The sequence below is a fragment of the Nyctibius grandis genome, chromosome 5 (genome assembly GCF_013368605.1).
Source record: "Nyctibius grandis isolate bNycGra1 chromosome 5, bNycGra1.pri, whole genome shotgun sequence".
In the NCBI taxonomy this organism is placed as follows: Eukaryota; Metazoa; Chordata; class Aves; order Nyctibiiformes; family Nyctibiidae; genus Nyctibius; species Nyctibius grandis.
In genome coordinates, this window is record NC_090662.1 from 72,767,102 (window position 1) to 72,794,448 (window position 27,347).

Genomic DNA, 27,347 nt, shown 5'->3' on the forward strand with positions numbered 1-27,347 from the left:
TCCAATCTCTGCCTGTTCCTATTGGGTCCCTTTACTATATCCTCCACATTATACCTCTAAAAAATTTAGATTGCACATGTTGATAAAAATCTGTAAGACTTCAGCTCCTTCCCCCTCCAAACAAACATGAAAACCTGCAGAATATAGTCATAAGAAAGGGATCATTGCAAACAAGCCCATCATTAGGCCAACCAGAGGGCAGAGCAGAAGAATGAGCCCTGTCCATCCTGGACATGTGAAGAAAGCAGCGACAGTGAAAAAACTATCCATGATATTGGTAGATTAAAATACAGCTGAGAATACAGTTCTGTTTAAAATTTTAATCCCCGACTTGACTGCAAAGTTAAAGATTGTATAACATGTATAAAATAATATTATGTACATAAAAGAAATGAATTCAAAGCTAAAGTCTTGCTTTATATTCCAAAAACAAAGTGAATTTTGTACATATCGCTAAGAAATGAGGAAGCAGCAACTCAGCCATGATGTAGAAACAGGGCAAAAACCACAGAAATTGTATTACTACAGTATGCCTTCTTGATAGCCTGCTCTTACATGGATCCAGGGGAAAAAAAAAGGTAACAGCAATATTAAAAAAGAAAATCTTCTCAAACTGAAAAATATATTAAAACCCTAAAGAATGCAATTCTTCAAAGAGATCTCTGAGTCATCAGGAAATAAAGCAGACGAACTGTTACACTCTGATGTATCTGGAAAGCTGTGCAGCAAATTACGAAAAGTACTGCAATACAGTGACTTATTTCTGATTATACAAAATGCAGGTGTTTGACAGTTTTACTTGCAACAAAGTCTATAAAAATAGGTTTAAAGTAGAAAGGTATGACCATTCTAGTAATATAATGTGCCTGTATGTACAGAAATACATACATAAAAAAGCACAAAAAGTCTTGTTTACCCATCACTTACTTTTTCATGAGCTCTGCAATTCTTTGGCATTCTTCCTTATCATAAAACCAAATCCCATATATGGACACTGTAAATGCACATCAAACACAAACTATGAGCATCTTCTCAAACAGCAATTCTACCTGGTAGATATTTAAAAGTGACCTGTAAAGGAATTTTTAAATTTATTTCTGTCTTATGTTTTCCCCATCTATAAACATAAAAATGACACCTCAGATCCTCCAAAATAAAAAAAGATCAAAGGCATATCTCTAAGGATGTAAATCACAAGCTCTTGAACTTTCAATAAAGGCAGAGGTACTTGATCCTTTTCTTCAGAACACTAAACCAGAGGTTTTTTTTCTTTAAAACTTTTTCCTCTGTCAATTTTGTCAGTTGTCATATCATATCCATTAGACTCCAGGGGCTAGTATACTGCAGGTAGTGTCGCACACATATATAAGCAAGCAAGATTTGTTTCATTTTCAACAACCTTCAGGCCTATCTTATATATCATCAAACTTGTTAGAGTAGTACTAATGCACTTCTGCCTCCCTGCAGATTTCCTATAATGTTGCCCATTATTTTCACCACCAAAGTAGTAATTATCTGTAGCCAACCCCACGATTAGAAAATCTATACCTAAGTTCAGACTTCCACTAATGTAAGTGCCTGCAGCTTTGCACAGCAACAACAGATTTAAATCTACTAGTAGTTCAAGATTCTCAATGTACACACCGCTAATGAAGCTTCCATCATAATAAACAGGGAGCTTTTTCCACTCACGACCATGTTACATAGCTCTTGTGAGATGGCCTGGGAATAAATCTACAACACTGTCTCAAAACAATTTGTTCACATTTGTCATGGGAACTGTCCCAGTTTTAACCTCAGGCACAAATTTGCCGTACGAAGAGAAAGGGAGAAGCACCTAAAGGGTTAACACGGATCTTCCCCTCTCTATCACTGCAACCTTGTGTAACATCCACGTTCCCTTTACATGATATGGTAGCAAACAGGCAGCTGCTGCTGTGTCTCTTTCCCCTTCCCCTTCCTACCATACTGCAGCCAAGAGTTTTCCCTTAATCTTATTAAGAAATGGCAATTCCTAACATCTTCAAACATAGTAGAGGCTAGATTTTATTTGAAAGAGGCATTAATGGATTGAGTAGCTGTTTAAAAACAATTGCAACACTGGCCCTGATCATGCAATATTTCTTTACAGTAGCAGAATCCAAAAGCAATCACTTCTTCAATTCCACAGAACCAAAACCGTGGCTTACGAAGTACAGGTTGGCTTTGTTAATGTTTGGAAAGAAAATGAAGGCGCAGCTGTTTGTAAGACACAAGTTAATACTTCTTTCCATTCCCTTTCAGATTTTCAGCCATTTGTTGCCTTCTATATAGCTAAAAATGGTTCAACTGTTTAATACAGCATACTGGTGAAAAGCCTAAAAAACCCCACAAACCAAGACATACAATAAATAACTTTTAAAAGACATACAGTCTTTTTTATGATTAACTTTTGAGTGTGATGAGGATTTCTATTATTCACCTAAAAAAAGGTAAGTAACATAATATGCATCAGTGATTGTACAAATGTGCAACATAAGAACTGATGTGAACTGCACAAATAATATCATTTTTGTAACATAGATATTAATATTAAAACATGCATTTAAAATAAACATTAATATCCTAACACATTCCAGTAAGCATCCAATAATAAACTGCAAACCTGTAGAAAAGTGTGTGAATGATTCCCAAAATACCGACCTATTATGCAAAACTGCACATACTTCTGATGAAACACATCTGAAAACTTGTTGTTGTCCATATTACAATGTAGTAACCAGACTGAAAACCCCAGACAAGTCAAATTTGGTTTTATCAAGATTCTTCTTTGTTATAAAAGAATCTCCAATGCAGAACAGTATTGATGAAACTTTGGCCATCTGCTCTATCCTCTCTTTTTTTTTTTATGTCTGCCACAGCTGGTGGCATCACCAATACGCAAGACAGGTTAAACAGCTTCACCTTTTGACCAACTGATCAAACATGTCATAGGCTATTTATGAATATCTGATCAATTTGAAAGCTGACAGTCCCATGGAAATACTGCAGTGCATCTGCCCATTAAAAGCTGAAAGACTGGAATCAACAGCAGAAACAATCTAGTTTACCTCAACTCAGTGACAAACACAAGTAAACTAATTACCAGTATAAAAGATCACTTCAGATTTTACAGAACTACAACTATTATTTTGAAATACAATTCTAACAAATGCACACCCATTTCAGATCACAGAATAAGGACACTAATTATTGTCTGTCACACCAGACCAAACCACCGCCCAACAACATATCACATCTCAACTAAAGCTTTAAGTCAAGGATATTGAAGATCCAGAGACCTTTAGCCTAGATGTTAGCCAAGCTTCAAACCCACCCCCACACACTTTCTTACCTCAGTCAAATAGTACTTTCAACCCAGACTAGGAAACACAGCTGAAAGCAAGCCAAGACCAAAACCCAACATCCTCTGAGCTTACAGCTCACCCATTCAGCAGTGAAATTTTTCAGAAGTGGACAGTCCTCCTCCTCTTCTTCCTTCCACACTTCTCCCATCTCTCCAGAACAGATGAATACTTCAGAAATATACTAAGAAATAATCACACAGCTGCTCCATTTGTTGCAGCACAACGTACTCTGAGCTCTTTCATGCATGGGAGAATGATATACCAGTGAGAAGGCAAAAACTTGGTGGAAATCCTAAATGCCTGGTATCCAAAGTACGCTAACATACGTTTTCATATCAGATGCTCATCACCTGGAGTAACCATGGCATAAATTCATACTACAGTAGTATATTCTGCTATAATCTACATTTAAGGAAACAAAAATGTAAATAATAGTAGTAAAAATGTGTATCAATGGCCATCTTCTTGATTAATGATGAACACAAAATGGCAAAATCTTTTTTAATGCGTATTTATATGACAACATATAAAAACCCAGGACCAGCAAAAGAACCTAAGATGATTACAAACTGTAACTGTCAAGCTAGGAACCTGGCACACTCTCCACTAATAAAAACTAAATACACATACAATACAAATTTCACTATAAGTTTTCTACTAGCATGAAAACACTGCATGTCTTATCAGGATTAAATCTAAACAAATTACTTTTATCTGCCTTCCATCTCTATCAGACTGTTTGACAAAAAGGAAATCCTGATCTCGGTATCATCTGTAGAGTGGTAATTTCACTAAAATGTTCGCATGTTAAAAATGAATCATTAAACAACTGAATCACTGAACAGCAGATGCACACAGCAAATTCTTCTACTGCAGCACAAAAGAGGAAATATTAAACCCCTTTAGGCCCAGCTTCAGCTGCAAAGTTATCCAAGAAGAGATTATTGTAAAAAACACAAAAAGAATAAACAAATCAAAGTCAAGTACCTTCTGCTGACCAAGTGAGCCAGTTACATGAAAAGTAGCTAACAAAAGCCCAACAAGGAGAGCTAGTTTTGTACTGACAAGACGGTACATATCCATTCACCTACTTTCGACAGTTCCAAAGTCATTTACTAAAAGGACTGAGTTTTAGTAATGAATTGATCACATTAAAGGAAAAAAAAAAAAAAAAGGCACCAAAGTTATGATGTTGTTAACAAGATTGCACAGAACTAGGAGGATATAATGCAATATCCAATCAACAAGATACAATTAATATTGAATAGGAATAAGCTAAATACATTACTTAAATAATCTAATTGAAATTATTAAATATTAAGAGATACCAGTCTTTTTAGAATTTTAAAAAGGTAGGTTACTCATAAATCAAAACCGAAAAATTTTAACAAAATCTGTGAAGCTTATTTAATATAGCTCACTGATTGAATTTCAGGAATTATATTATTTAATTTTTAAACCACAACATCAGAGCAAATTCTACAGCTTCCGCCTTACAATTTTCATTTTTTGGCTACAGATTTCTTCTGTCCTCACAAACACTAGAGCAACTCGATACTATTTATAAGCAAAAGGTGACAGCTGCTATCTACCAGAATTATAGATGACAATTTCTAACCTCTCAAAATCTGAAACATTTATTTATTTATTATTATTATGAAGGATTTCTTATCAACTTTCACAATTCATGCTAAATATCCTATTAAAAAAGAAGGCATTTTCTCTAGGATTATTTATTTTACTCTTCATTTGACTAGCTTCAACTTCTATCTACTAGATTTTTGTCTTCTGGATAGATGTTTCCATTATTAAAGTTTTGGTTTCAGCATACCTGAAACACATTATTTTTAAGCTATTGCTCCACAGACTGCATACAGTATTTAACCCTGGTAAAAAGAAATACAGAAATATCATAACTACTGACTAGAGACTCCCCTGTACCTAGAAGCTGTTTTACACTTTCTAGTATTAAAAATAAATAAATAAAATGATTCTGCAACTTTCATGTTTTATTCTTGATATCATGCTTCTTAAGGTACTTTATTCCCTACGTATGGTCTAGACTTTTGCTCCTGAATATGTAAATCCACACTTGGCTATATTAAAATGCAGTTTTTCTACACACATCTCACAAGGTAGCCAGACTCCTTTACGTTGGTCATCTTTTCTTTTTGCTATCTATCATTTATGTAATATTTGACTATTCAGCAAACTACCAATGCCTGCATTTCTTTTTCTATTACTTTTTAGAATATTGCAGCCTCCATTTTACAGCACCTATTGAAAAAAGAACCAAAGTAGGTTATATCCACAATAATAATTTTTAATCTACGAGTTCTTAATTTAAAACATGAGTTAAAGCATGCCATGTTAATTTCATGCTCTTCTACTCCAATGCAAATGTGATCCCTTTGTCCATGATAGCGTCTTTACAATTACGATACAAGCATACTATGTTCCCTTCCACTTTGCTCAGGCTCAAGCAGTGAAGGAGACTTGCCTATTGAAGCTCTACATCCTGCTCTGCGGCATAAGGCAAGACAGGACTGTGACAAAGTAAAGAAGATATAAAAAACCTGTAGCTAAGGCAGCTGCACGCTATCTTGGAAAGCTGAATTCCATCTCTGACACTGCCCCAGAGATATTAGGTAATGATACGCAAGCTGTGAAATGTCATCTTAAGTGCTGACGCTGATTGTGTATGTTTCATTTCCCAGGGTTTGTTTGAGATCCTAGACCCAGCTGTAAGACTTGAGTGCACGACCTGCAAAAACACCAGCTACTTATAATCACAGTCGAAGTCTGTAAGAAGTGTTTTTGAACATATGAATGATAAATATATTGGAAAAATTAGGCCCGAGTAAAGTCAGACACCCTGCATTTAATTGATCTCTCTAATTGTAACTACGCTGCCCTAGGATCCCAGTTTGTAAAATGGGAAGAACAATACTTCTAATCTGAGCAAGGTACAACAGTTCAGCTTATTCACAAGTTATCAACTATTATACCGATTAGTATCACAGAAAACAAGAAGAAAATAGCAATTAATAGTTCTATCCCTAGTATAGAACTTCAGTGGTATATAACAAAGCAAGAGGCCCACATATCAGTAATGAGGAAAAAACAGAGTACTGAGTAGCTGCTCTTTATATGAATACCATTCAGACTATCTGATGACTGAAACAAAGTCCTTATTGCAAAAGAAGACGATCACATAATTTAAAATTCCATAAGCAAAAAAGAGAGATTGCACAAGCAACCTAAATTTTGGTATTTGCTAGTTTAGGAGGCTTAAAGTTCTTTTGGTTCTTTGTAGTCTTAAAGTTCTTTCAAACACAACATTTTGCTTAGCTATTTAGGTATTTAAAACCAGAACACTAGAAAAAAATTAAATTTCATCCTATTATACCATATTGATAGTGATATGGCTCATCAACAGGACTGGAACCTTTAGGCCTCTTACTTCTCTACATTGTGTAAAGCAGCACAACACAAAATATATATAAAACATGTACTTGTTTCTAAATAATGGAAATTCAGCTTAGATATATCCTGCTATTTCTGGAAATTCTTAGAGGGGAAACAAAATTTTTATGATGTCCCAGGCACAAAAATGCCAAGAAACTGAAGCAAGGTAAGAGTTTTTCAAACAACAAAACCCTGTATTTTGAAATGAGCTTAACTTAAATTCCTAAAAAGCTGCTGAAAAAACCCAACCTGTTAAATCATCAGACATTTGTTCTTTCATTTAAAGGTTGATAATGCTCCTGATCCATTTACTTTGGGAATTTTTAATATAGACAGGGAAAATGATGACTTGGTATTTTCATTATTTCAAACATTTAAAATCTTATACATGAACAAGAAGGAAAAAAAGCCAGTCATTAAAGGGAAAAAATCCTGCTCAGAAACATCTTAATGCAAACCGATGATCAAAGATGAAAAGTGAAAGAGATGGTTTTCAGCTTGACCAGACAAATTCAAGTGAGGAGGGAACTTTCAAGCAATGTTCGTTAAAAAAACCCATCCAAAAATAACAAGAAAATACACAACAACAAAAACCCCAACAAAATGCAACAGCCCCTCAAAACCCCTTTCCCAAGAAGCAGATGATTTGAGAGTGGGCAATGATTGGCAACACTACTGAAGTCAAGAATAGGTTCCTCACCACCATCTGTTTAATTGTGCCTGGAACTATGCCTTAAAAATCAACATAAGAAACAATTTTTTGTTAATAGGATGGACCCTGAAATATCCCTGCTGTCTTCTACCCGTCACGAAAGTTGGGTGACCAGTTTGCAGACTTCCAGATAGAGCCAGCAAATATTTCTGATTTCATGAGGCAAAATAGGGACAACTAAGAGATGGTGGATTGTTTATTATATCATACCGGTGGCTCTACTGTGATAGCCTGACTTCAGGCAGATTTTTAATCAAAATTTATCAGAAATTCTTTATGAAAAAAAATCAAGACAAACAAGATTGGCTCACTAGAATGCCTCTTAAATAGCCTCAAAGCTAAAGTTATGTTAGTATTGTAGGAAACTTTAAAGCCCATTGATCCATTTATTTCCATAAAGCTCAGCAGATATGAGAGTCCATCAGCAGGTTCTTTACTTTTTGGAAAAGAGCCCAAAGGCAAACTGAATTTGCAAGTTTTCCCTTAAAATTGCATTCTGTTGATGCTACAAGAAATTTTTAGTCACGACACAGGAATAGCATCTATGTTATGATCCATCTGGCTTAGAGCACTTATTTTTTTTTCCCCCACCACTGGTTTTCCAGTCACATCCTCTGCCGTTGCATCATCAGTTCCAAATAATTTTTAAATCATGATGATGCGTGACACTGAAATTAAGTCAGGAAGTCTGTAGACGCCAGACTATCAATTTCTTAAATAACAAGTTGTTCTTAATAAATCCTTTATTGTTCTTATTTGTAAGTTGTTCTTAAATAACAAGTGGTTCTCATTCCTATTTCACAATAGACTTCTGAAACGTCCACATCAGACTGGAGCTCCACTGCCTTTTGTAATGGAAACGATTAAACAGTCTCACTCAAGGAGTGTAAAAGCTAAGTGAAGAGGTATTAAGATAAACAAATTGTGAGTAAAAGTACTATTCCATTTTTGATATAGAAAAATGATAAGACACTGACTTTAGAAAGGTAAGTGAAGAAGTCTGCAGCAAGGCTAAAAACTAAATCCAAATATCCTGAGTCAGCAAAAGCATCCTTCCTGTGAAAAAAATTCAATCAGAGAATGGCTCAGTGGAAAAGAAACATAACTCCTCAACATCTGAAACTATTACCTGTATTAGCTTACCAGTGCTCTATATTCTCTGCTAACTTTCTACAGCAAACCATAAAACATGTCTTCAATGCACTGAAATGAAGCCAGGCCCTGATCTACAGGAATCATCTGAACCTAACACAAAAATGCCATTACACATATGTAGGCTAAATATATATCCGTAACTTCTATTAGCAGAAAAGCTTACACTAACATAACACTATCACAAGTGGAAGAGATTAAACTAGAAACCACGCTCTTTTCTTGATTCTGTGCACATCACATCGTACCTAGTAGCTAAAAGCAATGAGAACTCTCCTCAGTCAAGGAGGAGGGGACCACATTGCCTTTCCAACCCAGAGGTAAAAAGAAGTTTGCTTTTATTTTAAAGAATAGGAAGGAGAGCTGCCTTCACCTTCTCAATTTCCAGCCTTTTTATTTCCATCCTGCCTTGCATTAGGTTAAGAAAAGCAGCAGCTTCTGTTATGCTTCTTGTGGAGTATCTGGGCTTCTAGTCCTGTGGGGATAAAGCCTGCTCTACTGTATGTGACGTACGCGGTTGGTAGAGGACTCATCATGAACATCATGGTTTTCATTTATAATTTAGTCAAATCTAAGAGTATGTTCCCAATGATTTTTAAAGTGCATCTCTCAGATACCTGCCAAAAGTCAAAGTATATCTCCAATTCCAGAGCTATAGTAAAGTTCAAGGTCAATTTCTTTCCCAAACTCTGACGATGCCCTTTTTTTCAGTAAAATAGAAAATAAGGAAAAAAAGAAGGAAGACCATTTTAACCTCATATAGGTGTTCAATAGCATGTTATTTTATGTTATTTTTTCCTGAAACCTAAATTTTTATTATAATCAGTCTGATAAGCTGTCACTCCAAATGGTTTAACTCCCACAAAATTATGAACAATCTTAAAAAGGGCTTCATGAAGAAAATAAGCAACCATAACTATAGATGATGTTTCTAATTCTGACTGTTGTGATCTCACCTCTTATTTATTCATTGCATACCTTCAGATCCTAAGTAATGGAAATACATTTGCAGATCTGGCCTAAGTTCTTAACCTGTAACAACAAAAGTCTAAGTTGCTTGTATATATATATACTTGTTCTTGTAGCAAGTAACAACTACAAAATACCATAAGATTAGCAGAATTTAAAAAAAAAAAACAAACTTTGTATTTTTCCACTTGTATACTCTGTACATGCCATCATTTTGGAGGCAGGCAATGCTTCATTTTTCCTACATCTCTTCTCTATTTCTGAAATGGTTAGAAAAAGAATAAAAAAATCCACACAGAAATAGGCAAAGTCAACTGCTCTTCCTGAAATTTCAAACATTTAGTTCATATTTACAGCATATCTTACATATTTGCTTTTATTGATTTGCCACAGCTGTTAACATATTATATTCAACTCATTAAAAACCTCTCCTCTACTACTCTGTAGCCATTCCTTCCCTTATCGTCAGCTGTTACATTGTCTTCAATAACATCTGCTTATCTCTAGAGTTGCTGTTGGAAATTTTTAAGTACGTATGATTTTTAGTGATACAATACAATTTCATGGGCACTGAAAAGACCTTCGCTGTTCTCACATAATGACAGGCAAACAGTGACAGGTTTACTCCAGCTGTGGCTAGGTTCATGCTGTGAAATTTTGGGAGGTGGCTGCACCTTGGACCCTTCATCATTCACATATGGCCACTGCATTTTTGCATGCTTGAAAACTGAAGGATCTTAATTTAATATTTTAGTATTAGAATTAAATTAAGTTAAAAATTTAAAGTATTCATAAAAATGTATAAAATATATTTTATGATCTACTCTTTTCTCGTGAAAGTTGCAATTTAGTAATTTCTTTCACGAAGATACAAATACCACCTCTTTGATCTACCTTATTGCTTTTTTCATTTGATTGCTGTAATTCTTTTTTAACGTATTTGTATATCTTCTTAAAATTTATTTTAACTATTGAAGTTTGTGTTCAGATTACTACAAAAATTAGCAGTTTACTGACTTTTCTATCTTCTTGCACACACGACATTCTGTGTGGGTATATGTACAGAGGGAGAAACAGAACATACTGCTGAGATCAGGTTTGTCACCAAGAAAATGCAATTTAAGCAGTAAGCGTTTCCTTGTTTTAAACCTGTAATCCACCAGAAAAGAACACATTTATCAAATTCATTTTATATTAGCAGCTAGACATTTCACAATAGCAGCACTGGGAGGTTACCCTGCAATTTTTAATCCCTGAATATAGAATAGAGGTACATTTCGATTCAAATAAAAATCTGGAATTTTGCATTGGGCGATTTTCATTACAGCAATTGCATTATTTTCACACAGAAAGTTAAAGTGCATAGTTCATTTTGCTTCAGAAGTCAGCAGTATTTTACTAGCTCATGCATAATCCTTCAGGAATAAAACATATCAGTAATCATGTTCTGCTTCCTCCATCTCTCCCCTCCTTCTGCTTTTAGCTCTTTTGGTGCAAATTTGAACCTCTACTTCGTTTTCTGTTTGAAAGAGACATGTACAAAATATTCACGTGATTGAAACTAGAATAAAAACAGAGGAGAGATGACCACAAAAAAAAAGGAAGCAAAGCACTGCAGGAAGGCATATGATGCCCTACATAAAAATCCAATGTTATTTCTCTCCTTTTCTAATTATTATGAAATATATGAACCTCTTCATTGAGAGATGCTACACATTCCTGTGTAGAGGATTTAATACTCTATGTTGCTAAGCAAATAATACTGAAATTTTACAGAAAAGCAGTTTGTTTGACAGAGACAAAAGAGTTGGTGGAGCTCATCAAACTGAAAGTCCATATCCGGTCTAAGACAATGACCAGCACCAGATGATTCACAGGAAGAATCTTCCTAGTCCCCTTATTGTTGACTTCTGACCTGAAGCATGTGTCTTACATCACTTACTTACATTTTTTTTTCCCCTGGCTACAGGATCTCTGGTTGGTTTTATTCGTATAAATAATCTCTCTGCTATGCAAAAGGATTATTGAAACAGGCTCCAAAAGACCTAGGAGTATGTATGTCCAAAATAATGAAGCCAGCAGGTAAAATCTATTTTTTTTTTAAAGACAGATTTTAAGCAATACATTATGATATGAAGAGTTTATATTTTATTAAATTTTATTAAAGCAAGCTCTGCATAGCAAAACCAACATCTGGACTGCAGCCACAACCATTAAAGCACAGCGGATAGCAAATATTAAGCCCAATGCTGTTACTAGTTTGTACGTCAGTTAAGAGAAAAAAAGCAACACGGCATTTGCAGCCTTAGTGGAATTCCACGGGAACAGTTGCACCGTGTTTCTGTATAGAACACATTCCTTGTCCTTTAAAGGGTATGCTATCTTATACTTGAGAAGGGTTTCTTTCTTTTTTCCTCCTGTAATTGAAAAGTATTGTTTACTGCCGATTTAAGGCTTGTTTTGACGAAGAGAGAGCTGATGAGGCACTCAAGAGCTTGTATTAAATCAGTCCTAGACAGAAGTGAGCAGCTTGTATATGCACTGTGGGATACACTTGCTCACATATTTATCTTCCATGTTTTGAGAGGAGGTTACAAATATTTTTTTATATATACACTCTTATAAAAGACTGTGAGTGAGCAAGCTCACATTCCAAGAGAAGTTTTCTGGCTATGTCAGGAGTGAAGTACACCTCCTACTAGACAAACCTATTTTTTTCAAACACAAGAGGATATTATCAGAGAAGTCCGTGCTGATATACAGAAACCAGAGATCGTCATGGTGAGGTGAGGTGATGAGCTGACGGGTGGATGGCGCCCATTATCTTCACTTCTCAATCCAAGTTTTCCTGAAAAACCACAGGGGGAGGAGAAGGCTCCAACTGAGTATAAGGCACAGAGGACAAGAAAAGGATTAGGAGTGAAGAGCAAGGAAAGGAAGGATAATGCAAGAGATACTGCAGAGGTTTCAAAGAGCTGGAAAATAGTTTCTAGATTAAAAGACCAAGTTGTCAGTAGCTTAAAGCAATATTCACGTTTTAACTTCTGTACCAGGCTATTACATAAAAGAATTCTAAAGTAAGAAACAATTGACTAAAAGGAATTTACCTTTACTAAATACAGAAAATATACTCAAGGTTCAGCTGTTTTAACGCTCCTTGGAATTTTAAAATGTTTCAAGCCTTTGTTCGCCAAGCGTATCACCCGCTACCCAGCCACCAGCCAGGGGAACCTGAAACGAAGTATAAGGGGAAGCTGGTGCATGAAACTCAGCTTAACTGCTTCTACATCAAACCTGGAGGTAAGACAACATTACCCAGTCGTGTGCACGCAAACTGTACTGGTATCTACCTGCTGGGATAAGTATTTCCTTTCTATTTAAATAGAACAGTCTGTATAATGTATGTAACTACACTAATAACTTATAGTAATAGTTTGGAATAATGTACTGTGAAGTCCTGTATGTATGATCACACTACCACAGGACTGAGATAATTCTGGTAATTCTCAAATCTGTGGAGTTAAGTAGATGGACGGCTTCTCTTGTAATATATTGTCTTTTGAGCATCTAATGAATATAGCTTTCCCACCTCCACTTTGACATGAAAGCAAAAAAAAAAAAAGCATTTAAGTATAAGAAACAAGAAACAAAAAGGGGTTTTTTTTGGTAGACAAAGAGGGTAAGAAGTTTAAAACATACAAAAGCTCGAAATATTAAATGCCCATGTGTGCGTGTAAAGGGACTAATCTGAAAAGGGGGTTATGCAAGAGATTTTTAAAAAACAACTAGCTCTGTAATATCTTCATTTGCAGAAGAAATATACAGGCATTCATGTACATATTTACACTGATCTGGAAACATCTATCATTTTATGCTATACAAGGAGGTGTGTATGAAGTAGAGGGTATACAGGTAGTCACATGAAAATAACCTCTTTAAAAAAAATTATCTGTTCCAACTTGAACTCTTGAGCTTTACTGCATCATATGCCTATCTTATCTTGAAAAGATGTCCGGAATTCCCAGTGCTGGCAGTACGCTCTCAGCAATAAACGTCCAGACAAGCTAATACGTTTCTTATATGCCGACATCCATAAATGGGAAACAAAGACTGTGTCTAGCAGATATACGCAGTATTATACTCTTTCCATTCTATACAGAAACTCATCCACAACTGCAGGATGCTTGATACATGCTTTTAATACTATTCCATATACTTTTCCTACCATTTTTTTTTGCCCAGTCAAGGATACAGTTCCACCATACACAAAATAATTACCAGTCATCAAAAAACTCCATAGCTTTGTTATCGTAGCTCCTTAGCCTGTTTCTTCTCACATGACATACAGTTTCTCTGACTTTCAGATTTGACTCCATTATTCCACATAACTGAAAACCTATGTTAGGAATACTGCTCTTCTTTTCCTAACCTTTTTTTTTTATCCACCTTCATCACACAACAGAAACACATAATTAGAGCACAAAGATGCCTGCAGTCATCACGGTTACAGTTGCAAAACCTGCTACCGTTATAAAGCCACTTTACAAATGCAAAGCATTCTGAATTGCTTGCTTTGCTCAAAGACTTCCACAACTGGTACCAAATCCTCAGGGTAGGAACAGTGAGGAAGAAACAACAAAAATATCCTTTTAGGAAAGTCTGAATAGAAATATTTTGTGCTGAACTGGGTGAGGTGACAAGGGACATGGTTTTACTCATCAAAACTTGTATCTTAATGTTGAAGCCTTCACAACTGGCATGTACAATTTCCACTGAAAAACATATACTGTATTTAGTTTCAAGGAAAGCATAAATAATAAGGCAGCCTTGGAAAAAAGCTTTATAAGTACCTACCAGTACAAACAATTTTGCTTTAAAAACAACAAACAAAAAGGGGATATTACAGTTCTTCCTCTGCTTTAATTTTTTTATTTGAACCCCAAAAACCTAAATCAGAGAACTACATTTACTCTCCACAATAAGCACAAAAAATCCCAACACCCTAAAGAAGAATTAATCAATAGCTGCTAATCCTAGAATCACATTAAGAATTTAGTTTGGTTGGGGCCTCTGCAGATCATTTAGTCCAGTCTGCTGCTCAAAATAGGGCTAGCTTCAGTAAGATAAAGAGTTAGGAAAAGAAGAAATTATGATCAACTAAAAGTTACCACAGAAAAGTATATTCTATCACACTTTTCAACTCAATTTTTTTTTTTACAGTAATTTGCATATATGCATACTTCTTGACTCTACACCAAATTATCCTGTTCCTTTCACTACATTAAAAATGCAATGCTACTTCCATAGACTCAAGCAGAGTTTAGACTTCAAAAACAGACATATCAGGTTGTATACTGCAGAACAGACAAGCCAGTTAACCAGTAGACAGCAAGCTTATGATTCCCAATCCTAAAAATCACCTGCCTTCAGCCAGCACTGTTCCATGTCCATCCACACCTGACTGCAAAATAGTGTTTAGTTGTGCCATCAAGTTACAATACAATTTTTATATTGACAGGCAAGCATTAAAGATTTTTAGGCATCCTTTACATTAAAATGAGAGACAGAAAGCACAAAATCTAATATATAAATGTATATATTTTATGGTTTTATGTATAAAAATGTAAATTGATATCTATACCATTTCCAAGGAGCAGTTTATTATTTTTCTTGACATTCTGAAGCACTTTTTACCATCTTCTAAGCACATTAAAATCATTAGTAGATTGAAGTATAGGACACAAATGGATGAACTATATGGGAACTGTAGTAGGAAATTAGTAATGCTTTTATATATGCTTTTATAAACTGGTCTAAGAACAGATAATCTCTGAGTGTAGGTACAAGTAAGTCACTAAACTGAGTGCTAGAGAGCATCCCACATGAGAAAAAAAATTATCATCACTATGCATCTGATAAGCAACTTTCTTCCTGCTCCTGTTTATTTTCTTCTCTCAAGAAAATTGGCATATGACAAACTATAAAATCATTAAGTTGGACACAAACCGTAAAACAGGTTTCGAAAAAGAATGCATTGAACATGACAAAGCTCATTCGGTCTGAAAGTCAACCTTAATTTTGTGGGTTTAGAATCAACTCTTACTACAACATTAATGTATTTTCAGTATGTATATTCTCCTTTAAAATTAAAAAAAGGAAAGTAATATCTATGCTTAACAGTGTTAGCATTCAAACGCTCTCAGCAAAACTGAGGATTCACTTTAAGGTCAATAACATCCAGGGAAGACAATCGTGACCTCTGCTGCTGTTTCTGTCTTGCTGGATGCATGATGAATTTTTATAATGCTGATTAAAGGAGAAAAGGTGGAATGGGAAGGAGGAGGAGCGATTTGTTTGTTTCTCTGAGACGAACATGTCTCCAAGGACAGAACCTCAGGTAAACCACAAACATTTGTATTCTGAACAAATGGCAGTAGTCAGTCTAGGCAGGCTTTTAAAAAAAAGCTTTAGCCAAATCTGTTTAGCAAGCAACCGGCTGAGAAGAACATACCTCTAATGAGGGCAAGGCCCTTCTGCCAAAATTACTTTGAATTTTCAAAGCTTTCACTTTTCAAACACTTTTATTCCAAATTGATATGTTTCAAAGAGTTTTAAACTATAGAAATATTTTCTTCAACAAAACATGCAGGTTCTAGCAGGCCAGAAAAATAATTTTGCAATCAAACTTAACCTCAGAAAAATTGTTTTTAAGTCATTCATCTGTGACAAAAGCATCGTGTTTTGCTCAATGATGCAGCAACAGAAAGCCGTGTAATATTTCTGAATCAGCAAACTACCAAATTTAGAGAAAAATAATACAAACTGAATGAAGTTAAGAACATTTAAATGTATTTGTTTCAAAATTCAAAGAGACCAATGAGCATTTCAGGAATAATCAATTGAATACACATTTCAATTTACTCTGTTCATCCTGTTGTGTTTTTTTTGTTATTGGACCAGATACTGTATGTTGGCAGATAGAGGCTGATAAATAAGGCTCTCCATTTTAAACTGATGCTTTTACCGAAACCAAAAACCAAACAGAAACTGTATTACATCATAAAAACAAAGCCTTGCATATCCATTTTGCCTGTCTCAATGGAAACAATTGAGCAAGTAGTTGTTTATCGGTCAATATGCAGAAGGATGAATCTAAATATATACACAAGTAAATTTAACCACCAAATGCTGGTTTCATTCTCAAATAAAAACACATTTCAGAAGAAAGAAGAGATTTTAAATATTGAATTATAGAATATATAATGTAGTATAGACTAAGAACGTATTTCAGGGTAAAAAAAGACACTATAGTATCCAAAAGAAGATTGTTTTTCATGACATACTCATTTTTACATATCACTCAAATTCTAATACTTTTGTCTCCTGCTTTCCCTTCAGAAGTAAACTTCTAATAGTCTTCAAACTAAGATGTTCTTTACAAGACAAATGCTACTTGCAGGGTCAATGGGTCTTCAGAAATGCCTACAGAAGTGGGACACTTGTTATCCATTTAAAATTTTTTACCAGGATGTATTTACTTAGAAGGGTGAACTGAAATGAGCCACAATTAGTCTCCAAGAAGATGAGGTGCTCTATTTGAGAGGGCTCTAGGATGCTGTAATGTAGAATTTAAGAATGAAAAATAATAGTTTGAGAAAAATATACACCATCATCTTTTCCTAAAGATTTTACAATCATTTGCCCTGAAGCACATATTTGGAAAAAATTTCATACATAAATAACTATGACCTACAGGGAACCTCCCCCCAAAACAAACAAACAAAAAAAAACCCAAAAAAACTTAGGCTACTTCTCTGGACAGCTGGCAATCTTTCCTTGCCCTCCCATCCCATCTACTGGATGTCTTTGCAGTGTGGGAATCAGGGAAAATACTACTAAATTTTCAGGGTTCTGATAGACATACGATGGCAGGTTAAATTGGACAACTGAAATGAGTTTGAACTTATGTACTTATTGCATATGTCTAGACAGTTTTAACAAAACCAGGCATGTCTCGTCAGCTTTTGTACCCCTTCCTGAACCTCTGCAAAAGCTCAGATTCAGTAGAATACGCCACATCTGACTAGGAAGTGTCATTCAGTTTCAAGCCTAGGAGATGACATGATCAAACGCCTTGCTACAATTGTGGCACAGAAATGAAAAGTAACTTCTATGCCCACACAGGTACAGAACATACTCAGATATATAATATTTGTTGATCTGTCACATAGTTTCTTTCTCCACTTGCTATAGCACAAAAGCATGCAATTAACCTGTATCAGACTATCAGCATAATTAGCATACTAACTATTACAAGGTAAGATCTTGTATTTTTTTCTGGCAGCTGAAATGCTCAAGGTGAAGCTAGCTCTAAGATATGCAACTTAATATTCACCAAATTCTGTGTGTCCTGTAAACACGAAAAACAGTATTCAGTGATGAAATGATACACCAGTCGACTCAAGAAATAATTGACTGACCCAGCATACACCCAAATACACCTGGTACAATATACAGTTGGGAATAGTTGCGAGTAATTATATAACTGATCAGTGCTAAAAGGAGAAAATTAAGTTATTTTAACCAATAATTTACAGTTATGCATTTCTTCTGAACTGTCTCATATTAATCAGCATCAAGTCTTAAGTAACAGGCTCTAAACATTGGTTTTCACAACAAATACCACCAAAGATCAACCAAAAAAGTGGTACTTATGTAGTTAAGATTACTCAAATATAGATCCCAGGGTATTTTTTTAAAACCCTAAAAATCGTTAAATGATCTAAACAAAAACAGAACTACTGTCTTACTTGGTCTCAGAGAGAGAGCATCTAAAATTGCAGTCAACTACGTAAGTTTAAAGGTCACATTGAAAATACCAATTTGATCCATAAACCTTCTGTTTCTTGGCGGACAAGGATTTCTGCTGGCATTGAAAACTGTAATGAGAGCTTCCCTCCTGGCTTTGAAACGAATAACCCTAGCTCTAGCCTAACAGATTTCCCAAACTAAACTTTTCTGTGAAATAGCGGATCAGTGCAAACATTAACTGGCATGGATCCCAAATCCAGCCCAGAAAGTCCTGGTATTAGACTCTAGGTGTCTGCAACACAGTGTTTAGACAGTATTTCAACTTTAGATGAACAAGATCATATGGAATAATAGAAGAAATATGAAAATCGGTAAAAAGTAAGATCAAAATACTCCTTTTCTTATTTTAAGTGTTCATAAAACTTCTATTTATTGTGTATAACTTTGGAAAGCTTTTTGTATTGTAATCATATATTGGATTCAAAGCAATCTTTACAAAATGATAGCTATACCATGACAAAATGTTGGCAGACTTGTCAAGTACCACCTTTTGCTGCCAGGAACATTATTTTAGACTGTGTGATACAACTAGCCATAGATATTCAGCTGTACTGAAATGAAGTTGGTTTCAACAAACACGCAGAATACTGGAAGGAACATAACACTGGGCAGGACTTATTTATTCCTTCAAATGCTTGCTTTTGTATTTTTCTGAAATTTACGTTGTCACAAAACCCAAATGTAAGTCCTGTTATGTGGGAAAGCAACTATACCAATTAGAAAAACAGAAGAAACTCTGCTAGTTTTGTTATATCTAAAAAGAAGATATATATGAAAAACAGAGTAAGAAGTAACCAAGTCAAACAAAAGGTTAGAAAAAGATAACTTGTTTCCAGATCCTGAGAAGTATTACTGCCAAACTATCTACTGTTTTGCCAAGTAAACCGCTATTACCGAGTACTCCTTGTTAGTATCTGGAAGCAGGAGATAAAAATGACATTACAATAAGGCCTAAAAAAACCAGTTTTGGATGAAAACTCCATTTAATAAGGAAGAAGCCTGAAGCCTTAGTTCTGCAAAAATTATAAAGACAAGTTGTATAATAAAGCAAAACACACAGAAAATATTCATACAGAAAATTCAAGACATATTCAAAATCATGTTTGGATGAGACCCTAGTGAAAATAAGATATTTAATGTCGAGGAGATTCCTTTATTTTATGTAGCAAAGGCTTTGAAATACACAGTAAGGAAGAAAGGGCTAGATGTATCCGCACCTCGGTGGAGAAACCACCAGATGAACAAACTCTAGGGACCTAAAGAAAACCTGGAATAGTCAAATGAGTTGGTAAATAACTTCTCTTCTATGGGTCTGTAATGTCAGTTTCCTCTGGAAACATAGATGTTTCCATGAAAATCTGAGAAAACAAAAGTTTTTCCTTTGAAGTAGCAAGACCTTCAGTTTTCTTGAAGAACTAATGACTAAGCCTTTGTAAGAGTATTTTAGGAAGACAACTAACTAGCGGTAACACATCCCTATACCTGTAACACATCTGATACTATCTGAAATCCTAAACTAGTGGATTTTTTTTAGTAAAGCAAACATAAATCTTCCCTCAGACAACAAAATTCTCAAATTAAATAACAGATATAGATTTACCCATAGTTAGATCAAACAGCTAACTGTGGTAAAAATCAGACCCACAGACCCAGGCTGAAGATGACTTTAGAAAACCAGGAGTACACTGGCTGGGGATGTTGTTTCTTTTTTTCGTGGTTGCACTCAAGGGAATGATACAGTGAAGAGTGCCACAAGGTCAAGAAGCTATCAGATCTTGCGGTCCAGAGATCCCAAACTGAAAGAAACCTGTTGTTACTTTCATGTTGCCACTGGCAAATTGTCAATGTAGGCATTGTGGGTTAACCCCAGCTGGCAGCTCAGCTCCACACAGCCACTCGCTCCCTCCCCTCAGCAAGATGGGGAGAGAATCAGAAGTGCAAAACTGAGAAAACTTGTGGGTTGAGAATAAAGACAGTTTAATAGGTAAAGAAAAGCTGTGTGCACAAACAAAGCAAAATAAGGAATTAATTCACTACTTTCCATCAGCATACAGATATTTAGCCATTTCCAGGAAAGCAGGGCTCCATCATGTGTAATGGGAAAACAAATGCCATAACTCCAAACATCCCCCCTTCCTCCTTCTTCCCCCAGCTTTTATTGCTGAGCACAACATCATATGGTCTAGGGTATCCCTTTAGTCAGGTGGGGTCAAGTGTCCCAGCTGCATCCCCGCCCAAATTCTTGTGCACTCCCAGCCTACTCACTGGCAGGGCAATGTGAGAAACAGAGCAGGCCTTAAAGCAGTAACAACCCTAAAAGAACCATTGCCTAGACAGAAGAATCCAGAAAAGAAGACTTCTGCATTTTGCTGTTGCACAATTAGCCAAAAAGCCCCACACTGGTTACATGCACATAGGCCCACTGCTCAGAAACATTATGTTACTACTTATATTTGAGACCCTGCAAATCTAAAATTCTGACATCCCTTAGTGAACAAACGTCTTGCACCTCCCCAACCCCCCCAAATTTTTCTCCTCATAAAAAAACAAAAGAATCACATTTTACGTGTAGTCCTCAGACTAAAGACTGTCTTACTTCATATCAGCATAGAGTTATGACAACTTCTAATTACTCTTTATATCAATTGTCTCAACAAAAATGAAAAATTAATAGAACAGATTCAAAAGGTATATATTAGCATATACGTACATAAACTCCTAATGGAATTTCAAAATGAGATTAAAAAAGATTACATATACATAGGAAAGACTTTTCAAAATCAGATGGAATGAATAGGTCTCATGGTACTTAAAATCCTAATGTCTGGTCTAGTCTAGGTTAGCCTGGAGATGTCTGCATTTCTTTTCAGTTCTTTATCAGCCTATCTAATATTCTCAAAAATAGAAGTTTCATTTAGGTTATTTAAAATGTTATTTCTCCATTATTTCTACCACACCGTGTGTGTGAACAACAGGATTCCCTCTTGATATACTTTCAACTCCAAATTAAGTTTATGAAGTAAAAAGGTCTAGCAGATTATCAAACTGGGGTGTTTTGTATGCCACGAATTTCCTCTGCTTTTACTTCATCCAGGAGGAACACTTTCACATTACAGTTTACATAAAACATTTTTGCAATCTGCTTTTATGCATCAAGCACAAAGTATAGATCATACTACAGCTGTGCTTCCAAGTACAGATATAAACTCTATATTTATAATTGCTCATTCTCATATAATTGCACATTGTAACAGTCTGTATGTATATCTGCATGTAAAAGTACAGCTTTCTCATGTCTTCCACTTATTTCTGAGTTTGCCTGACACTTGCTAATTCTTGTATAATCATGCAAGATAAACACAGAGCCCAAAGTAATAACCTTGTCTTTCATCAGTTTAAATTAGGCTCAACGCTATTTTGTCAAGAGTTAACCCTAATAGTTTAGAAGAAACCTGCCTTCCAACTTGCTGTAAGGACAATATTTTGGAGCTGGAGCAGAAGACAGGGTTTGAATTGGTTGCATTTGTCCATTTTTATGCAGAAAACCAAGACTACAAATATCACTCCAACCCTCAGTAGATCTGCTCTATGACGATACCTCCCAACCCTGACTGGGGTATATTCAGAACACACACAGTATCTCTGTGAGTCTCTATGCCCATCACATGCAGACGAACATAAAAGTCTACCTTCTGTCAGTTAAATTAAGAGATTACTGTTAAGCACATTCTAATACTTTCTTTAGAAGAGTAGCATTTTAGGAAGCACTGAGTGACTTTTCTCTTTCAGCATGTCAAAAAGCAAAATGTATTCCTTCAATCGTAATTATTAACCAGCTAGTTTCAGCCCTTGAAAGCTGCAGTCTAACCATTTGGACTGCCTTAACCAAGAACAGGCTCTGAAAAGCAGATGACTTCTTCAGTATTTAACCCAACATATCACATACTTACATCTGGCATTTCTGTACAGTAGAAAAGGGTCCTGCAGCTGGAAATCAAGGTCTTTAGTAATAGGTTCTGTTCGATTTTCCATGCTCAGTCTGTTCATAATTGTGAAGCCATGCCTTGGAGAAGCCGATCTGAAAATTATCAATTAGAAATCACATCAAGTCAAGGAAAAAAAGAAATTACTAGAATTTCTTTGTTGTATAGTTCTTCCAAATTGTTTTATTTCTAAGAGATAGTACAAACATCTAATTTTGTTGCCAAGGAAATAACAATTGACTCTTGCAGTGTTTTGTGCAATCCTTTTAATTATGTCAAATCCCTACATTATGTATGAGAAATAACAGAAGCACCATTGGCCTCACAATAGCTACGGAGACTATGCCACATCTGTGATACTACCATTTGAGGTCCAAGGATTTAGTCACAGCATAATCATATATGCCTGTCCAGTTTTCACTTCAAGTTATCAGGCCTACAACTTCCGAACAGGCAAGATGTTACAAAACGCTACTTTGTCCCAGACCATCAGCATCACGTTATCCAGCCACCACCATCTACCCTATAGTTTCTTGCTGCAGTAGAAAACAGCAATTAGAACAATTCAGTCATGGACCAGAACAAGTATATATTTTAACACTCAGGTTAACAATTGCAGATAGTAACAGTCATCCCAGATAGCATTTTCCATACCATCTAAAGCATAAGAACAAAATTGAGGGTGGTGAGACACCGGAACAGGTTGCCCAGAGAAGCTGTGGATGCACCATCACTGGAAGTGTTCAAGGCTTTGTTGGATGGGACTTTGAGCAACCTGATGTAGTGAAAGACGTCCCTGCCCACAGCAGGGTGGCTGGACTACATGATCTTTAAAGGTCCCTCCCTACCCAAACCGTTCTATGATTCTATGACTCTCAATCATTATGCTTGTTCATGGGGGTTACACTTCAAGTTAGGTAATTTTTATTCATGTGAGCTGTTAAACCTATCACGATCCTGACAGGAGATACTACTTTCAAACCAAGTATGACAATAAAGGAAAAGATGATGGCTAAACATTTGGGAAAAGTGCCATCTCTGGTAATTGCTGGTGGGTGGATTTCTCTATGAAATCCAAAGCACAGGAACCTGCATTACAGGATTGGAGTCAACAGAAAATTAAACAAAAATGGAATCCTTAACAAGAATCCTTGTTTGCATCAGTCAGTATTTCACTTTTAAAAAAACCCAAACAAGGAAACAAAAAAAAAACAGGCCACTTCCACTGCTGTTAACCCAGCTGGAAGCCTGATTTTTTTGACTGTTCCTCAGAATTCACAAAGATGAGACAAGTGATAAATAAGTCAGCTCAAGTAAAATGGTCACATTCCTTTGCATTGTCACAACAGCAATGAGAAGCAACAAAGGCAACACCAGTGGTCTCCAGCCTATGGTCTGTTGGCAATGTTTTTTCCGCAAGACTTTATAACTTTGTTCAAAGCCACAGGAAATTAAAGTTAAAACTGATGGGGAGGGCAATGTATGATGTTACTCACAGCTCACAACCTGTTCCATACTGTTGCCTATAGGGCAGCCAGGGTAGCAATCTCTGCTGTAAATGGAAACTTCCTCAGCCAACAAAAAGAACAGTGAAAGATCACACAGATGCTAGAAGTGACAAGTTACATGTTGTCAGTTTTGGAGTTTTAAAACCCGTATACCAGAGAAATTCTACTTCTGTTTTGCAGTACACAACTAGCCACCTCCACCTACTGCTAGCACAACTAAGGGCCAGTTCTTTCTTCTTGTGGTGGTAATTGTAACAGCCTCTTATCTCCACTTACCTGAAAGCAGCTTAGAAAAATTACTGATGACAATTTCCACTGCTGGTACCAAACAGCTCAAAAGATTAAAACCAGCATTCGCACTTCACACAAAGCTCACAGTCTCTTGGGCCTCCCTGTCACTTCACACATACATCTCTCACCTTCTCAAAACAATCTCTTGCTTTCTCAGCTCTCCTACCAGATCCTCATCAACATAAATGTTGAAGGAGAAAGTTTCTGCTTTGGTGTCCCACGCCAGCAGCTACTGCAAGATCTGCTTAGTCTATTATTTTCCGATTTTAACAATAGTCACAGGGAAATGCTGGGGCACTAACTTGGAAACCCAAACATAGCGCAGGCTTTACAACAGATCTAAGGTACACGATGTAAGCAATGCTCTGAAAAGCCACAACCCGAGTTGCTGCTAAAAGAAAGCATTAAAAACACCCAAAACGTTGGATGAAATATGCATGAAAAATGAACAATCAGACACAAATAGTATGAAAGTTCCATAAGTAGGAAACACAATAATTCATAAGTTCTACCGTTCCCTTACTTTAAGGAATACCATTATTTATTTCACTATTTGTTTTTTGTTCAGACACCTTTTAAACTGCAAATGCTACATCCTATTTAAAATAACATAACAGATTTCTATGGTTTATCTATATTGAGATTTAAACCACATTTGGAAGTCTTATTCAAATATAAGGTGATGTCTCCTTCCCAGTGTTTTCTTCCCTGCATTTGCCTCTGCCAGTTTCAGTTTCTTTTCAGCCTTGAACAAGGAGTAGCATTTTAATTTAATTCAGCCACGTTCCATCCCAGCTAGCTTTTCCACATCCACAGGTTTCACCTGCATACATTAAAACATTATGTTCTCACCTTGTGTAAACAAACAGCGTTCCCTCCACATCAGTCTTCTCCTGAAGAAAATAAAAGAAAGTTGGAATCAGGGCAGCATTTTGCTAGCCGTCAGTGAGCCCCTCCTTTATCGCTGTTTTACCATCAGTTACAGCTCTCTTACCTAAGCCACGATATAACTAGCTAACTAACTAAAATAACTAAACACAGCTTTATCAGCTGGTGACGAGAGACTAGAGCTAGCACAGGTCACTGTGCAGCTGACTCAAGTTTTATAAAAAGATATGAAAAGGCTAAAGGCTCGACACCATGAAACTAAACACTGCTCTGGATTAACTCTCCACTACACCTGAGGGTGATGCACAGGCCAGATTCGGGGAGAGCAGTTTCCAAACAGCACCTGCCCTCAGGGGCAACCCTCAGGACGGGTAAGGGGGAAACCACACAAAAGGCAGCTCGCATGGGTCCTTCAAACACAGGCCCTAAGCCTCACCATTATAGCAAACCAAGAACTACTCGCTAACAGCCAGAATGTTAAATTACCAAAAGATTCCCCAAGTCATTTATTTTTTTAAATCATAAATAGCCTTTTTTGGTATTTGTAACCCCAATACACTTTGCATGCGTTTTGGTTCCGTCATAGATGTTCAGATAGCAGAGGAGCTCCTGAGGCCCTGGTTTAAACCCCAGTCTTTTACAGCCCTGTGAGCCTTTCAAAACCCGCTTCCCAGGCACCACAGCACTTCTCACACTCCCCAGAGAGGCTGAGCCGGGCACAAGCCCTCACCCAGCTCGGTGAGGGCAAGGAGCACCCCAGGACACCCGGCCGGACCAAGGCCCCCCAGCACAGCCCTCGCACCTCAGCCAGGGCACCGCCCGCCCTTCCCCCCCCCGCCCCCGCCACGTGCGCAGGGGAGGGGCGGGGCCTACTCACCGCCCACCCCCCTGCCGCGACGCCCCGCCCTCCCCCCGTCGTGGGCGGGGCCGCTTCTCCCCTCGCCCCGCCCCGCCTCTCCCCTCGCCCCGCCTCTCCCGGCGGAGGGTGCGGGGAGAGGCGGCCTCACGTACCCACTCGTTGGCGCGGTGCCCGAAGGTGTAGAGCGCCACCTGGCTGGCCACGTCCACGATGCTGCTGATGTAGGGGTCGTGCTGCTGCAGCGCCGCCAGGCTGATGTCCAGTCCCTTGCCCAGCAGGGCGGCCCCGGCCACCGCCGCCGCCATTTTGCCTCCGACAACAACACAGGGTTCCTAGTAGGCGCAACCAATCCAACGCCGAGAGGAAGGGGAGGGGGCCCAGTCGGAGCGAGAGCGGGCGGGAGAGTCGGAGTCTAGACGCCGCAATCGAGCGCCGAGCGCCGCCGGCTGAGGATTGCTGCTGTTGGCAACGGGGCAAGCCGAGGGGCGGCCTGGCGGGGAGACGGGGAAGGCCAGCCGGCATCGCGGCGCCTCTGTCGGCAGCCGCCCGCCTGTGCTGGCTGGTTTTCCCGCTGTGCTGGCACCCTTCGTTTTCAGGCCCCTGCCTGCCGCTGGGGAGGCCGCTGCCTGGCTTTCTTTCTGGAGCGGCAGCTGCGCGCCCGAGGAACAAGATGTTTCCCACGGCTGCAGGCCTCAGAGACCCGGCCAGACTGGGCGGGAAGCGCTGCCGAGCGCGGGTACTCTCTGTGCCGAGCAGGGAGTCCTGCACGCCCACTGTGTGCCTGTTAGCTTAAGCAGGAGAAGGTGTGTTGGGCAGCACAACGTATGAAGCTTCCAGAAAGCAGGGAGCCACTCGGCCTCACGTACACATGGGAGCGTTTGGGCACACCGGTGTACCTGCACAGAGATCGTATGTGGGAGACTGGGCAAAGTTAGCACACGTATCCGTAAGCTCGTGTATCTGTAAGGATGTGTGGGCTTCCTGTGTGCTCACACGTGCACCAAGGCGAAGCAGACACGGCACTTGAACAGAACTGAAGTTGGTTCAGATCGATGAATACACACAGTCTGTATTTGCTAGCATACACTCACAGACTTCTGCGTAGAACTTAAGGGAAAAAACCCACGAGTGCAACCTAGGCTATTACACAACCCTCACATATATATATATATATACACACACACACATATATATGTGACAAGCAGCTGAAACATAAACAAGCATACTATGATATGGAGATATACACACAGCAGAGGAACA

General features: G+C 37.5%; 1 protein-coding gene across 2 annotated transcripts in view; it reads right to left on the minus strand.

The window, feature by feature from the left end:
• DCP1B (decapping mRNA 1B) overlaps nucleotides 1-26,392 on the minus strand; it is a 54,630-nt gene extending 28,238 nt beyond the window's left edge. For both annotated transcript variants that reach the window (XR_011048193.1, XM_068400797.1), the window contains exons 1-4: nucleotides 26,240-26,392; nucleotides 25,193-25,233; nucleotides 22,509-22,636; nucleotides 928-994 (exon numbers count right to left, since the gene is read on the minus strand). Coding sequence is in view for 1 of the 2 variants with exons in the window: in XM_068400797.1 (XP_068256898.1) it covers nucleotides 928-994; nucleotides 22,509-22,636; nucleotides 25,193-25,233; nucleotides 26,240-26,392 (389 nt within the window). In the remaining variant the exon portion in view is untranslated. The remainder of the gene's footprint in view (nucleotides 1-927; nucleotides 995-22,508; nucleotides 22,637-25,192; nucleotides 25,234-26,239) is intronic.
• Between the last annotated feature and the right edge of the window lie 955 nt (nucleotides 26,393-27,347).